Source organism: Liolophura sinensis, chromosome 7 (genome assembly GCF_032854445.1).
Source record: "Liolophura sinensis isolate JHLJ2023 chromosome 7, CUHK_Ljap_v2, whole genome shotgun sequence".
Taxonomy (NCBI): domain Eukaryota; kingdom Metazoa; phylum Mollusca; class Polyplacophora; order Chitonida; family Chitonidae; genus Liolophura; species Liolophura sinensis.
In genome coordinates, this window is record NC_088301.1 from 48376027 (window position 1) to 48393184 (window position 17158).

A 17158-nucleotide genomic window follows, 5' to 3' on the forward strand; every position below is an offset into this window, starting at 1 on the left:
AATTAAAGTTTATAAAATGACATGGGATATGTATTTGCGAGAAATTTATGAAGAATTATCTATTACACATGTCATGACATGAGAAAACGTTAACAGTTCCCGACTTTCCGACAACGCTTTCCAACAACGCCTCGACATACCTGGTGCTATATGCCATAAGGTGTGTTCATGCCCCAGGTGTTTACATTTATTCCAATATAGGGAAGAGCACGCTGTTCCGAACCAGATTTTATCTGCCCTGCTTTCTAAACTTATGAAATACAATTAAGTTTGTTACTAGGATAGTGTGGTGACAGCTGCAGTTCACTGGGCAAAGCAGTTCACTGGGCAAACTTTCGTCAGACTAAATTACATCGATCGGATTAACTCACCATAATCCTTGAAGCACAGATGCCACTTTCTACGCTCACTGTACATAAACCTCCACAACCAGCAACTTTTGAATAGAAATGTTAAACAATACCAAGGTCAAAGGATGATGTGACAGCAAATGTTAGAGAGAACGAAAGCGCTGTTACTTGATTAACCTATATATATGCATTCTTTTTATCTGAGACGATTCCAGTGGACACATAAAACAATTTTATTGAATTTTCGGATTATATTACCGCTCTAGGACATTAGTGGTTAGACTGTACCTAAAACTGCTCACGTGTGTCGCTCAGTTCCTAAAGTCAATCCCGTTGACGTATTTTAGACGTACTGTATGGCATGACTGTTGCTGTCTCAGTGACAAAGGGGAAAACATGTGAAAGATACTCTTCACTGAGAAATGTTTATACAGGATAAATAGGTGTATGAAAACACACTTACACATATGAAAACATGTGAATTAGTAACATATTTTAAAAACTGGCCCATTTATACACGTGTTTATTAGAAACTGTAGGAGAATAGAAGAGTTCATCAATGACAAATCCTTAAAAAACATTTCAGGTGCAAAAGCGGACTTTTGTGCTTGACAGAAGATGGGCAGACATATGATGGAAGACCACAATGGTGGGAAATGGACGCACAGGGTGTTTGTGTCCCCTTACCAGTTCTTTGCGGTATGCTAAGTATGTTTGCTACACATTTCAGGGAAGTATGAGTCAAAATTGAGGCCTTAGTAGTTAGCCCACACGTTAAAATCCATGTGTAATAGAACCTACATATAAGCTGAGCATTATATAGGTTACCTTCCTGTGTTTACATGTACGCTATACGGAGAGTGAGTGAGTTGTTAAAGGGAAGATGCGATAGCAAGCATTCACAGTCACTGGGTACATGTAGTGCATGCGCTTACCGCAACTAATTCATACCTATACTATCGCTTTAGATACTTTCAGATTTTACTATGTTTATATTTTAAAACCAATCTGCCTAAATTTCCAACGTTTGAAACTGGACTCACCAGTTCTTTCCGGTATGCTAAATATGGACATACATTTCAGGGAAATTTGAGGCGACATGTTTGAGATACATGTTAGCTGTGTTTACATGTACATTATACAGAGAGAATGTGCATACATCGGCATACACAGAGTAGACTTGTGCATTTTGTTTGTGAATGCAGGTCACATAACTAACTTATCACATAACAAACAATGTCATCTCCCTGTAATTTCACACTTATAATATCGCTTTAGACACTTTCCGATTTGACTTTCCTTGTATTTTCAGATCAATCTGCCTAATTACGCAACGTTTGGAACGGGAGTCACATACCAATGGAGGAAATCTAACTCATGTTTTTCTTTCAATAAAACCTTTTAAACTCAACAGGAAACCAGCCTTTAATGTTTTTCTTTTGAATGAGGACTCGATGCGCAGGAGTTTTGCATGGTATTTTTTTTTTACACAGTCGTTCTCTACTTTTTCCTCCAACCTGTAACTGTATCATACGTTCCACAAATACACAGTGGCATAATTGATCGTATAGTGCACTGCATATCAGAGATATGTAGAGATATAAAAGTTACATGTACAGTCCACTGCTCAGTATTAAGTAGAGCTCTTCAAACGGTTAAATCGTGATTGGCTGCAATTGTTACAGACTTTTGATCGATAATGTTCAAATCCAGCTCTGGCTATTTCGTTTGCACGTTTTAGTGAGAAGGTCTGTCTGGTACAAGGTGAAGGTCGGTGGTTTACTTTGAGCACTCTGTTTCCCGTCATCTATAAACTTGACTGCCGCGATATAAATAAAACGTTTACTACAGCTTTAAACACAAATCTATGGTAAGTAAATAAATACACATGTAAATATCTAAATGTGTAATCTTCATTGAAAATTAATAACTATTCCTTGCAAGGATGATTTTACTTTGTTTACTTAACGATGTACGGACAATGGTGCCAACTTTTTCAAAATCTCTAAATTAAAAAATGCAAGTATATCACAGGGCTGTCAAGGCCATTGGTCCCCATCTTGATCTTGTCGAACAAGTGCCAGCAGTAAATATATGCAGTATAATGGTTTGTGTATATCGACGCCACCTATAGTATTGTCTTACCACTGTAGAGCGAACAATAACTCAATGTGACACCTGATCCAGACGGATATGTATCAGGTCTCAATGGCTTAATTATAACTTTCAGCTGTTCATTGTGTCCATTGAAACAAGATTGAAAACGTCTGATGAGTGTGGGGTGCTTGTAGCTGTCATACAGTCTAGAAGATTCTGTCAACGATGTGCTACAATATGTCAAAACTATACATGTATAAGCTCCTTGGAGAGTATTCCAGTATTCACATGTGACTTTAAACGACTTTAAATAAAACAAATCTGTACATCATATTGTATGATATAATATATTATCAATCTTACAGTGTCTAAGCCGCTTCGCCAAGGACCACTTATAATTTAGTTGTATATTTGAAGATTAAGACCAATTAAGTCTGTCCACCTCAGCATCGTAATAGAAACAGAGTATATGCGCATAAGGCGTAATGGACCTTGTATGGTAAGGCGGGTAAACGGCCCAGAGCAAGAAAGTGTGTATCTCAAGAAGTGAAACTACATCTGTGATTGATAGCTGTTGACATTTGTGTAAGGCCACTCCTGTTTTCAGTTCCTTATATTGCCCCCCTTTTCTTTTGATTTGACAAGTGGGCGATTTATGGACCTTGCAAACATGCACTGAAGCGAATCTATATCCGTGTTAGTGATATAGATTCGTAAAATCGAAAACATGGTGGCCTGTGCTCTAGTTACACTGAAATACACCAACAGTTAAATTTTAGACACTGTAGGTTGGGCAAAGTCAGTGCACCACAAATGTTATTTACTGAAATAATAATAATGAAATATTTTCTTCAGGACGCAATTAAACACCAACCAAATAAATAAAAAAATATATAACGAATGTAACTTATATTACACATAGATAGATGGCAAGTCAATGATGTACGATCACATAAGCTTTCAAGCAGGATTGACAAACGATTTCGGAATAGTTGCCATATGTTACATTTTAGCATACCTTAACAGATATTGATTCTGAATCATGAAAGCACTTATTTAATACAAGTTGGCCTATGTATTCACTCACACAAAAGAGTAAACCTCAAAATTGGCGTTTTTGATTGAGAGTGCATATTCAGCGGGTTACTGCTAAGCAGCCAACTCTTCTACGACTGTATAACCTATAAAGGCGCTTCGAACAAATTTTATTATTCTGATTCTGAAATTTACAAAATTGTGGTGAGATTTTGAAATTTGCGCTTTCTTATCGTACGTCTCTGGGACTAATTATCCGCCTTAGCGTACCCGGTCCTTCATGAAAAATCCAAGCACCCACTGGGACTCTGCCGCTTGTGACTGTGGTGAATGTTGCGGTGCTCATAAGGCGCAGGGTGGTATTTTCAGGACGATTTGTATGACAAGCTTTACTTATATCTTTTTGATACACTCTTTAACATTGCGTGAGAACAACATATCCGCGGCCGATCACTCAACCAAGGCTTAACGTTGTCTACAGCCAAGCAGACATTTGGTGCGCACTTATCAACGGAATTTCGTCTGGATCAGTCCGCTTTTATGAACGCTCTTTCCTACACAATCTGCTTATCCCAGAATTGCTGTTGGTACAGGAACCACTATAAACTTCCAGTGGCATAGCTTTCGCTTCCCTTAATCTTTGGGATCATAATAAAAGTCGTCCGTGGGCCTAGTCCTGCATGGACGTTGGGAGGATTGCCAGAAGGATTACACATAATTCCAAATCTGTAATTTCAGACAGAGTGGACGGAAATCACACACCCTCCTGCCATGACTACAAATGTGTCCTAGTCTACAGTCAGTCGTACAAAATCTGTGCTCAATAGCAGTTGCCCATGTCGCCTGTAGCCTCACGAAAATAACTGCATATATATATATATATATATATATATATATATATATATATATAGTTCCATATTATAGCGTCAATGTGATGTAATAAACAGGCACACAGACAAGTGCCCTGTAAGGAAAATGGCGCCATGTCAATGTCTATATTCATGTTTATATTTCATGATCCCAAAGTTGGCTACTCTTTATGTATATACAAAAGAACCACTTTTCCACTAAACATTTTAATATATACCACTTTGAAGTAAACATTACTTTGCATGTGTATATAAATTTAGGGACATTTGTGAGAACTCACATCAGTATGCGTCATAATGAGCTCAAGAATCAGGATTGTTCGTGGCCGTTACTTGGACATCGTAAATTCGCACTTCCTAATTGACCCATCCCGTTCGGCCAGGCTCAAGGTGGCTGTAAACGCAGTAAAATGTAACGGGAACGAGACAAATTACACACACCTTTCTGGAGAAAAACTCCGATCCCTAGCGAACTGATATCTTATAAGGCTGACCAGCGGTGAACAAGCCTGAACCCACGAGTCCGCTGTGGAGTCAACGTTTGCAAAGGTTAATTAGTAGCGAGGTAACACAACACGCTTCCAGTCTGAGTCCAGATGAATTGACCAGCGAGGACAGCGCGTATGGCTGATTAAAGCGCGTCATGCCTCTCGCAATTAACACTTTTCTCTGTTATCTTCACTAACTGAGGTAATTTTATTCTAACTGGGTCAAAGAGAAGTTAACTGAACTTGTGTTTCCTTTTGAATCTGCTTAAGATTCCATTTTACGCTTATAAATACATTGTAATACATTTTCCCGGTCATTTTTTGCGTAGTGTGAAAGGTGGGAAAAGTATGCATATTATTTAAACAGATGCATAGAAATGTGTGGTATTTAACGTAAGGTCAAATCCTAAATGTGGTTTTCACGAAGTTACTTCCTAGCTGTAATATGTGTTGGTAATATACAGAAATGAACGATCCATAGTTATCGTCCAATCAGACAAGTTTTAGTTCGTGTCATGTCTAAGAACTAACCGAGGTCGATGACTAAAAGTGCAAAACCGACAAATCCTCACGTAAATGGTGTCTAATTTCACATTTATCTTGGCTAAAATTTGTTCAGTATTTACGGGATGTGGCCTCCGGTGACGACTGGGTGTAGAATCGTGCTATGGATTAACACGTGGCTTCGTTAGGCGAAAAGGTCACGGAACGGTGCTGCATTTAGCAGCCAGTCGTGTGTGGACTGTAAGGGATCTCAAAATCCAATAGTATGGTTGGAATGGATCAGAATGAGCGGTGTGAGACCCCATCATATGTTGCCCTATCTTTGGGGCTATTAGCCCAAGGGACCTTCTGTCCACCTCATATGGTGTGACACTATTATTGGTCAGTCTGTTTCTATCCTAGATTCTGAGCCAAGCCTCCGATTTTCCTCTTACATGTTATGATATAGTTTCATTGTTAGGGCATATTTCTTTGTTTAGAAACGAATAACTCATATATTACAATGTTTGAAAATCTGGGCTAGATATATATTTCAAGTTAAATCGCGTTCAGTGCAAAAAATCGCCTGAGGGATATTTGAACTCTGCTGATGACTAATACTGCTGATACAACAAAATAGAATGTGCGTTGATGCTCATAGGTTCGCATTGGATTCGGATGTGGACACAAGAGATTCCATTGTAAATTCGTTTCGATGACCATTTACTGTAATGTAACCACGTATATGGTTTGGGAAATTCGATTCGATTGTGTTCTGTGGTATGATGTGTCCTCGGCAATAGGGTTCCATTCTGCTAAATTCAAATCGATCAAAACTGCAAGTGTGCAATTCACGGATTCCCAGAACTCTACCGGAAGTGTGACGTATCGAAACATCATTAGGCAGGAATTCCCGCAAAACAACGCTTAAGGGACCGTATTGAACTGAGTGCAGTGTATCCACGATGATACGCATTGATGCGCATTGGAATGAATGATTGGGCTTAAATGTCGTGTTTAACAAGTTTTCAGTCATATGACGACGAGGAATGATTAGGTCTGTGGACATATACTTCTTGTGGCAGTGTGTAAACGGAAGATTTATTCCGATTGAATGTGAATCAGTTGGAATCGATAGAAATTAAATAAAATCTTATTTCATTAGTATTAAAATGTCCAGCCACACCTCGCTAATCATTTGGAGCTATGAAACAAGATTGGACAGGTTTTGTAATTACATGTACACTTTCGTTTTTACAGTGAATGTATCAGTTTGTATAAGTTCACAACATTTCTTTTGAAGGTATACTGATACGACTCGCTGCTTCGAAAGCTTTGTTGCGAACATCGCCAAAAAAACATTCATTTCTGTTCTGATAGTATATTTGATATAACGGTAATCTTAAACACTTGAAGCCATGAGTTTAAGCCCCATAGTATTCAGTGTATTCGCATGGCCTCGATATACTTTAGTGCTTAAAATCATATCAATTCGATATTTGTGATGAATGTAACATTATCTAAAAGAGTAATTTTATCCATATTTTCCCTATTACGTTTTGCTTAGCGGTAACAGAAGCTCCGTTGCAAAAGTTACATGTAAACAGTAGATAGCTATGACCCTGGAGCATGCAAGAACACTTTTCAGTGTTCAACGAAAAGACTCCGATTTAAAGGATCCAGTGGAAAAATGTGTTGAAATCCATATTCAGAATGGCAGTCCAAGAATATGTCTATGTCTGCTATAACCACAACCTCGGGTAATATGTATTTATGTATTATTTATGTCGTCTTTTTGTATTTTAACATGACAATCATATCTACTGAGCCCGTTGGCACACAGAGCACTCCGTTTTTATTGAAGATACAGCAACGTTTTTAACAAATAATAGGTATTTTGACATACAGACATCAGATTTTTTCATAAACCCAGTACATCATATATTGGGTTTCTGAAAGATTACCTATACATGGTATTTCTTGTTCTTATTACTCCTTTTTTTAAATTATTTGTCTGCGTGGAGCAATGAACCAGGACCCTCTCACCAATGCAGTCGCTGTGAGTTCAAGTCCTACTCATGTTGGTTTCCCCTCTGGCCCTACGTGAGAAGGTTTTCAAGCAACCTGGGAACGGTCGTGGGTTTGCCCGGCTCTCCCTTGTTTCGTCTGACCATAACGCTGGCTGTCGTATAAATTAAATATTCTTTAGTGCGGCGTAAAACAACAATCAAATCAAGTCAAATCAAATGTGGAGTGAGTGAGTGAGTGCTTGGGGCTTAACATCGTACTCAACAATTTTTCAGTCCTAAGACGACAAATGAATCCTTAGAGTTCATGTAAAGTGCTTCCTTGCTACTGGACGGATTTTCAACGCTCTTTTATCTAGTGCTACTTCACCGAAACGCCTTACTGAAGGCAAGTAAGGCGCCCCGCCCGAGTCATTATACCGATAAGGGTCAACCAGTCGTTGTACTATCCCCTCCATCGACCCAGGACTGACCCTGGATCTACCGCTTCCGGAGCGGACGCTCTACCAACTGCGCTATCCAGGTCGGTTCAAATCTATGTGGATTAGAATGGCTAAGCATTTCAGTGTTAATATATCATAACCCAGATTCAATGTGTAATAAATCAGCCCTAAGCACTACGCCGGGATGATCTCCCATCTTGTGACATATATTCGAGGTTTTAAAGGACTTCGTGAAATGCTTTACAGGTTGTATATCATCGAAGAAGCCACCTTTATCAATCTTACAAGTATAAATATTTTGCCTACTCTTCTAAAAGTTCAATCCAGATGACATGCTATCAGACGTGTTATTAGGTAAATAAAATACAAGCTATAGATACCATCACTTCTCCGCGGATTGTTAGAGATGATTGCGTGATGATGCATAGTTCTTGTTATGGAAGCGTCGTCAATTTCATCAGGCGTTGACAATGTGTAAGAAGTAGTTGATAGCGCGCCCACCTTGTTTTAAGCTGTTACACGTCATTCATTATGGCTTGAAAACCTAATGGAGCTTGTTCTTGATAGCAGGAGTCGAGTCTGAATGCGAGTATGCTACATATCTCGACGCGGTCGGAATTGTGAGGAGATACAAGAGATAGTCTTGATCACGCAATGTGGCATTCACAGGCCTCTTTTATCTTGCCGCTTGACACAAATCGTATGGATAGCCCAGTTATACCATTGTCAGTTTCGTTGAGTGTCATTGTTCTGAAAACAATTAACAAAGTCTACCGTCTATCTGCAAGCTGTACAACAAATACCCATATGCAAGAAAACTAGATAACTGTCATACCCGATGGCTGTGCTTTGTCAGTTCCGTATTGCGGATTACAAATTTTATTACAATTAACGTTATAAACATCAGGTCCACCCCAACTTGTAAAGCTCATGAATCGATAAACTCCTACGGTTGTATAATGCAATTCCCAGGCCTCGCGAATCCAAAAGAATTATTTCTCGATGTAATCCGGATTCAAAGTCTTGTTACGTTCTCTATAGTCTTACTTTCCATTGCTTCGAGATAATTCTTCAACATAGTTTCTGTATCGTCCCCATTTTTACCTGTATATCTACATGGGTTTGATCGGGGTTGGTTGGTGGTATGTTAGCTGATTACTTATCGCTACGTGACGTGATTTAAAGTAAAAACACCTTACTAATGTTTATGTACTCTGAAAGACTACCATTCAAAGTATCTTAAACCAGCACTAAATATTTTATTATAATTTTTTCAAACCAGTTAAAGTTTAGTGGAACCTGGTCTTGACTCGGCTTCAGCGCTTCTCCATTATCGACAGAAAGGTGAGGCCACGTTTACTCTAGCTTTCTAACGACGAAGTTATTTTCCGTGTTACAGTCAAAGCAGTAGCCTATGGCAGATAAAAGTTGACTTGGGCGAGTAGCATGCAGATGCACGGCTAGGGTATTCCTGGTTCAGGGCGTAACCTCCGGAGGGGTTGTGCTGCTGATTTTGAAACCTTATCTAGGCATTCGACTTTCGCTGAATACAATGCTTCAGTTTTGGTGGCTTCTAAGATGAGAGCAGTGCTGGCCTAGTTATAGCGGACGTCAGAGAAAGCATATCGGCTTGAAAACGGCGTTTCAATAATGTTACTGTATTTCATAAAAGAAAAAAGAAAAACATCATCCCTTGTATGAAAAAAAAAAGACAAAGGAGCAAAATTTAAATTATTCAGTTCTAATAAACATAAGAGAAATAAAATTATATCATAGGATTTAATTAATTTTAAGCATTGTCTGATGAGATGCCGTCTTCTCATTCCCATCAACCTTTGGCATCCCTAATGAATATGGCACTGACTCTGATATTTGTTTTATAGAAACTGCTGACTAAACGCTAAAATGAACGACAAAAAATGTATTTGAACACTGTTTGGACCGAGACTGTATGCTACTGTCAAACATAATTTGAGAAAATGATACCGTCGTTGAATATTACACGGCTTGTAAATCAGCTAATTTTACGTCTGTCGTGGCCCGTAAATGATAAACGATCACAAGCTGATGTCTTTTGCAGTAGTTCTGTATTATCATAAATCACTTCATGGAATGAGTGAGTAAATGCTACGTCACAGTTTAGTCCACGAAATTTGATAGCAACGTGTTGGACTGGACACAATTCTCAAGATGGTTGCCTTGAACCACATCAGCCATTTGTGCAGGATTGTCCTTTTGTTCTACCTGTTATTCGGTGAAATCTCATTAAAATAATAAAAAATGATGCTTTTTAGAAACCTTCATTATCCTGCTTTCGATTGAAATATATCTTAGCCAGGTAGTGCCTTGTCCTTTTAAAAACAGCTGGTGAAATTTACTACAAATTAGTGAAAAAGAAATTTGCATTTCATCCACGCTAAAAAAAAGATAGGTAAAAATAGTCTTGAAGACCATATTTGGAATCTTCGAAAAATGCCCTTTTCTCCTCTTATGGTGTATCACAAGTATTTTTGGAGCAAAAATCCCAAAATATCATAAAGCATCACTTTCGTTGAGGATTTCAGGGTAAAAAACATGTGCATAAATAATGCAAATAGAAGTAAAAAACATGGCACCATTACAATATACTATGACATAGTAGTAGTAATAACATTTATGAATTTAGTTTACCTCTGTCCACATGTTTTCAATCTGATTTTGAATGTTACAGATACTAGCACTATGCGATCAGAACCGAAGAACAAGTTTATATATCGGAAAAGCCTATATCAAAGGCGAGAAACAGATGCGAGTGGCTTTATAATCAGGTGCCTTTCTCTCAGGTAAAATTGGTAGAAAATGACCGTATGTATGGTTATTCAACATTTATATCCCACAAGCCGACTGAGCTGGAATTTTCCATTATCTTGATCACTTTCGTAATTAGTCCTACCGTTTCCTAGATAAATCATAGACACTAATGAAGAAATAAATAGCGTTGCAGTGACATCCCTCTAACATTCATCAGTGTGTTCTATCAGAATGTTTTCTCCTGAAAAGACATTAGTTTGCTTTACTAAGCGTTGTCATGTCGAGTATATGTATAAGACCAGGGACCATGTGATTTCCGGCTTGATCTATCATAAGATCTGTTCTATATATAATACAGGTGACAATGCATTTAAATATATATATATATATATATATATATATATATATATATATATATATATATATATATATATATATATATATATATATATATATATACATATGTATAGTTTTCAATATAACCGTTAAAGAACAGTTAAGGCATTTTTGAAATATCGTTCCTTTCCAAGGAAATATCCTGTCGAAGCCTTCGAAAAATATGTAATGTCCTCATACATTTTATAGTTCCACAAAGCATATTTGTTCAACCTGCAGAAGTGTATGGCATAGCAGCATTGCGTATCGGTGATAAAGCTTTCCGCCATGCTTCAGAGACAAGACGTCTGTATGAACTAAACTATCTGTATTCCTCCCACGTTAGGGTTATGGCTGAATGACTTAAGCAGCTCCTTTCCTTGCAGTGGTTCAGTGACATTTTCAATAACAGTTTAAATTCTTAGATGATGAACATTTGAGAGAAATGAGAGAAAAAATTAGGCTATTTTATTCTTGCCCTTTGCTATATGTTGATCATCATCTTCGTCGTAATTTTTACTATGTAAAAATTATATACTTATAGCATCTCAAGCTTCACTGTACCATATGCATGTGTTTTATATCATCCTAGAATTGTCAACAAGCCTTGTAGACACGCACAAATGCATCAGGCTTAGATTGTGAACGATACTGATAAAGTAGGTTATTCACTTCAGTGTTCAACAGATGTCTTGTGTAAACTTCCCGCTTCAGCACTGATTGCAGTGTATAGGTACCACGACATCACCGCCAGGAAATCTTCAGATGTGTTTCTCCGTCAGAGGGAAGCATGCAATCAGTTGCCACAGAAATTAAACAACTTGTATGTACATATCCACGGAGTTGCATATCTGTGATTCTTAATTTCAGTTAACATATACTTACATAAACTACTTCTTGATATTTTTGGGACAGATATTCGTAAAAATTACATTTTTCTGCCACTTTTTGCGGAAAAGTAAATATATGGAGGTGTTGTTTATTAAATCGACCAACAATGTAAGAAAAGAGAAACTGTGTGTATTCACGTTACTATTATATATGTATTAGCGGATGTCTAAAAATTTTTAACAATTAAGTACATGTAATACATGTGTAGAAAGCACTTCCTAGATACTAACAACCAAGGATTTCGCGCTTAAACGATTGCAATTCTTTAAAAACGTTATATAATAGAACGTTCATACCTCATACTTAAACGCCTACATATCTGAGTAGGCACAAGCTTTAATGTTAACGCATGGACTAAAAATACATATACTGTATTTATATTCCTATATCTTTTTAATATGGTCCTCAACGACAAATACTGATAACAATATAACACGTGTGAAAACTACCTGAGGGACAGTGATCTGCAATCAAACCTGTTTGTGGAAATTAACATATACACAATTTTTAAATACTGAGACACACCCTTGATTTGTTTTCTCAAAACTGTCTGCCGAATACATTTCATTCTGTGAATGGGTGACCCAGCAAACCATGCAGCAAACTTTTATATCGTAGCCTGTACGTGTTTCTATGTAGACCACAAGACCGTTGTCCAACTTCTGTTGTCCAATGGATGCTTAACTGTTGCATTTCATGTGTTTACTTGCATACTTTTCCATTCATCATGTATTCATCCATCCATTTTAGTGATGTAGGCCCACTACATTTTAGGAGTATAACATGGTAGTTTATACCTGAGTGTGACTGTGTCTTCGTTTCTTAGTGATAAGACACTGTAACCAAACCATGCGGTCAATATTGTGCTGACGACAACTGTGTAGGAGAAATAATGGAATGTTCATAAACGACAAGCCCATACAAGTATGAAGTCAGGAGTTTCTGTCCACACAGAGGAAGCGTTATTTATGTTTTGCAAAACTTAACCGATTTTTCTAAAAGGAAACAACTCATTACAACAAATACGGTTCCAATTTTTTTATACTACTATTTCGGGAAAGTTCATAGAGTAAATATAATAATTGTATGATAAAGAGATGAGATAAACAAACACTGATCCAAACAACACATCGCATTAGTAGACAAAATTTAAGATTTTGGTGCCCACATTTAAATAAAGAAGTTTTTATGCACTCAAATGGACAACTGTTCACACGCCTATGTGATATTTTCTCAAGCTTGAATTTTGTGCCTTTTGTTACAGCCATCCGTAATACATCCGTATCAGGTCCACTTTCGCCCTGTACACATAAAGAACGTAGTTAAAACTAAGATGGCATTTATATCCATGCAGATTCTTGATTGGATGAACCTGAACAAAGTATTAAGGTAAGAAATATCATCCGTCACATCATGTCAGTGGAATGTGATACAAATAAACATCTCCATTTTAATGAGTCATTTCCAGGTAGGCTACAGTGGCCACTCCCCATATGGCACAGAGTGTAGAAATCACCTTACTTGTTCTGAAAGCTAGGTTTCCAAAGGTTTCACACTGTTCATCAAAATACACTGGCAACGAAGAGTTACTACAACGAAATTCACTGGATGAAGCCAAAATTGTTCACACCTTGAGGAAACCTTATTTTCCAATGCCCATCCAAAACATTACGGGATCGATGCGGAACTTTCTCTGCCGTCTAGGCCTTGGGGCCGTTCTTGCTTTGGTTTCCAGGGGTCCATGAAATATGTTCCCGTACTTTCTTTTCGAACCAGCTTCAACAACTGGACCTCGAGTCATCTCCCCTGATGATTCCCCGGAAACAGATTTAAACCTCCGCGTTCCGGATAGGTTTTTGGCTTCATCCGAATCTAGCTCTAAAATAAGGTTATGCAACAGGTATGCCAATTCGCGCTCTTTTTTCTCTCTGTTCCCTTCTGAACGTTTGTCCATTGCGTTTTCAAGAATGTCAGAGAGTCGCCATGTTTCGCTCAGGCCAGGCTTATAATATTGGCTCTGAAACAACGACAATAGATTCGGTCTGATGTGGAACGGTTCATCCACATAACGTATGTTAGGCCAGTGCTTGGTAAGTTCCTGGAGCTCAGTGAGGCTGGGTAAATCTGGTTTTTCTGAAAATAAGAATAGATGTTTAAAAAACGTATCTGGGTGTACCTATACTCGCCGAAATTTTGAAATCATAATTCACGCTTTTGGCGAAAGTAAACGTGTTCAAATGTAAAATTTCTAATATAATAACCATCAAAATCGTGTGTAAGAAGTAAGCTCATCAAGTCAGTTGCCTTATGTAGGAAACTGAAGGATCCCACCGTTCTTACTGGAATTAGAGTTAATTAAATATGATACTGACACTGTTGATGTAATCACGGTGGTGATGTTAAGACTCACCGTAATCGGCATTACACACATATTTAATACCAAAACATTATCTTCACTAATGTAGCTACTTTCAGCATCAGTGGTCTATATCATGGATTGGAACCGTTCGAACGAATCGGAGTGAAAGCGATTAGGCGAAAATATGTATACACGATAATATACAAAGTCCTGTGATATATCCGATATCATAAAAAGACAGTTTAAAGGTCAAACTTCAACCACTCTATCATAATTAAGGTGAGATGGAGATATGTGAAATATGGGAAACCACGCTTGTTATTGTATTCAGCAGACATGCATGTTAACTGCCTAAAAAGCCAAAAGCTAGGAATCGTATAATTTATTAATTTAACTGTTTTTATTCATACATAAAGTAATAGTTTGTTAAACAAACATTTCAAAAAACGCATTTTACTTCACCTATCTCTTAGATTCCAACTCACATCCGTTTGGCGATGCCTCACATGAACTGTTGTCTGCTGAAGCTTTTAAAACTTCATTTGGAACATCTGCAGGTCTTTATTCGTGCAGTGTGGCATTTTATCGCACATATGGTTCTTCAAAGTAATTTTTCGCATTAAATTTTCACGTTGGCTTTCAATGAAATGTATCAACAATCGTTATCACACCAGCTCTCTGCCCTGAGGAATAAATCTGCAACCGTGCTTGAGGGGCATGGGCCGAGAAGCCGATCAAAGTCATGACAAAAGATAGCTATAAGGAAATACAATTCTTACAATATGTTCCATCAAAACCCTTCCAGGCTAGGACCTTGCCTTCATTTACATGTGAAAGCATATAGTATCTCACAGTTAGCCTTTGGTGCTGTTGGGAGTGTCAGAATATCAATACTTCATTTTTACAGGTTCTTAGCATTTCATATGTCTTCCTAAGACAATGCTGAAGGCGTGGAATCTGCTAAGTAGTTACATGTGTGTTCGCAGTTGGTATTGAAGTGTGAACTATTTATTGCTGTCATGTTTTCACCCAAAAATCTATCGTACAGTGGCATAGGTGTAGACAACATGCGAATTGTGGATTAGGCTGTTATTCATTCATTTATTTATTTGATTGGTATTTTACGCCGTACTCAAGAATATTTTACTTGTACAACGACGGCCAGCATTATGGTGGGATGAAGCCGGGGAAAGCCCGGGGGGAAACCTAGGACCATCCGCAGGTTGCTGCCAGGCCTTCCCAAGTACAGCCAGAGAGGATGGCTATTATTCAGGTCATCGAGTTCATGGCATGAATACAAGTTTTAAAATCTTTGCGAAGTATAGTTTTTATTAGTTAATATAGATTGGACGCAACCAAACAACATATGATTCGATTGTTTCTATAGAACAGGGTAACAAAAATGTAGAACTTTTTTACTAGAGAATTTTGGCTGATAACCCTGTGAAATATACTGACTTAGGTAGCCAGTAGTAACAAACTCGGACATTTCCAGCTATGTTTAACACTAATATTGCACTCCAGATATTCTAGGCTTTTGTATTTTGAGGTTGAGGAAGCACACACTTGTTCCGCTATAAATTCCTCAATCAAAGCCATCTAGGGATACGACACTATGGTTAAGTCACAAATAAATCGATTATGAAGGACATCTGACACAAAAACATGCTGTTTTACTCTGTAAGTGTTAATATATCGATACTAACATTGCTATGGATAGACACCCTTTCTGTAAGCTGGAACCAGTGTACCATATTAAAATGGAGCACAAGTAAGAGAGATCCAGTTTCTTGGGAGAATGTTCTCCCAATATCTTATGGAAATTACTGCTTTCGAAAAACTCAAGGCACTACACAATAAATATTTCATTACAACCTTGAAAACATTTTGCCCTGAAGCACAATTCCTCAGAAGCATCTTGGAAGGTGTATAATACACAAATGAATAAATCTTGGTTAAACTAGGGCCGTGTATAACTGTTCATTGGCATATTGTCAAACAAAAGTAATGAAGTGGATTCACCTGATACGTTTATCTGGAAATTACCAGATACTAGGAGTTTGAATCAGAGGACATGCTTAGAATATTAACTGTCTTTCCCCCCATCACTGGAACCTGATGACTGCCTCTCTGTTAAATGTTACAAGCTTCATATACTTTATGGTTTACGAGGCATGCAAATGTCGAACTTCGCTTACATTCGAAGAAACAAGCACATGTTTGTGGTCAGATCAATACCGATTTTTGTAAAAAAAAAAAGGAAAAAAAAAACACAAGAAGAAGTGACAATCTTTAAAATGTTGAAGTTTTTTTTACTTAATTCTCCTTAAATTAAGAGACGAATAAAAAGAGTTTTATACCATACAAATTCTTATACAGTACGTATGGATTGGGGAGAGATACTCAACCAAACCAAAATCTCCATGCTCACAAAATTCAATCCTAAGTACTTTTTGCTGCTCTGTAAGCATAAAGGAAACAATAGACTCTTACCTTGTGAGCCTGTCTTGGCAGCGCTTACTGTGCACATCGCTACAGTGAAGAGAAAGGAAAGGGTAACCACTCGATCCATTTTTTTCCTCTGAAACAAGAAAGGGTTACGATCAGATCGGCATGTGTTAGGCGCTGAGAAGCTGTAACATTTCCCCTGTTATTATAACGGGTCTACTCCCACCTTTGAAAAGGATAGTTCTTCAATCTCTGGAGGCTGAAAAGACCGATCGATAGAGTAGCGGAGGCGTTAGATGCTCTGATTGCGCATGTTCAGAATATAGCGGATCAGTCCAAGTTCAAAGCATGAATGTCCATACATAGCTTGTGAATATATCCTAGAGTGACTTTACAAAGATTTGTTATCTATCCGTTAAACTTCCTAAAAAGGAAAATTAATGATTTGAAAGATTACCTTATTGTACAATAGGTCTTTTGTGATGCTCTCTGGCGACATACTG

General features: G+C 37.8%; 1 protein-coding gene across 1 annotated transcript; it reads right to left on the reverse strand.

Annotated features, from left to right (window-relative positions):
• Positions 1-12877: 12877 nt before the first annotated feature.
• LOC135471810 (uncharacterized) lies at positions 12878-16866 on the reverse strand. Its single transcript, XM_064751162.1, has 2 exons — positions 16701-16866; positions 12878-13981 (listed from the first exon to the last, which is right to left on the reverse strand). Exons 1-2 carry the CDS (start codon positions 16777-16779, stop codon positions 13491-13493), a joined length of 570 nt encoding a protein of 189 aa, XP_064607232.1. The 5' UTR covers positions 16780-16866; the 3' UTR covers positions 12878-13490.
• Between the last annotated feature and the right edge of the window lie 292 nt (positions 16867-17158).

Bases quoted from the DNA above. Each gene is read 5' to 3' on its own strand.
- LOC135471810 (XM_064751162.1), bottom strand. From the start codon at position 16,779: ATGGATCGAGTGGTTACCCTTTCCTTTCTCTTCACTGTAGCGATGTGC. The intron at 13,982-16,700 runs GTAAGAGTCTAT...TCTTATTTTCAG, and splicing joins TGCCAAGACAGGCTCACAAG to AAAAACCAGATTTACCCAGC.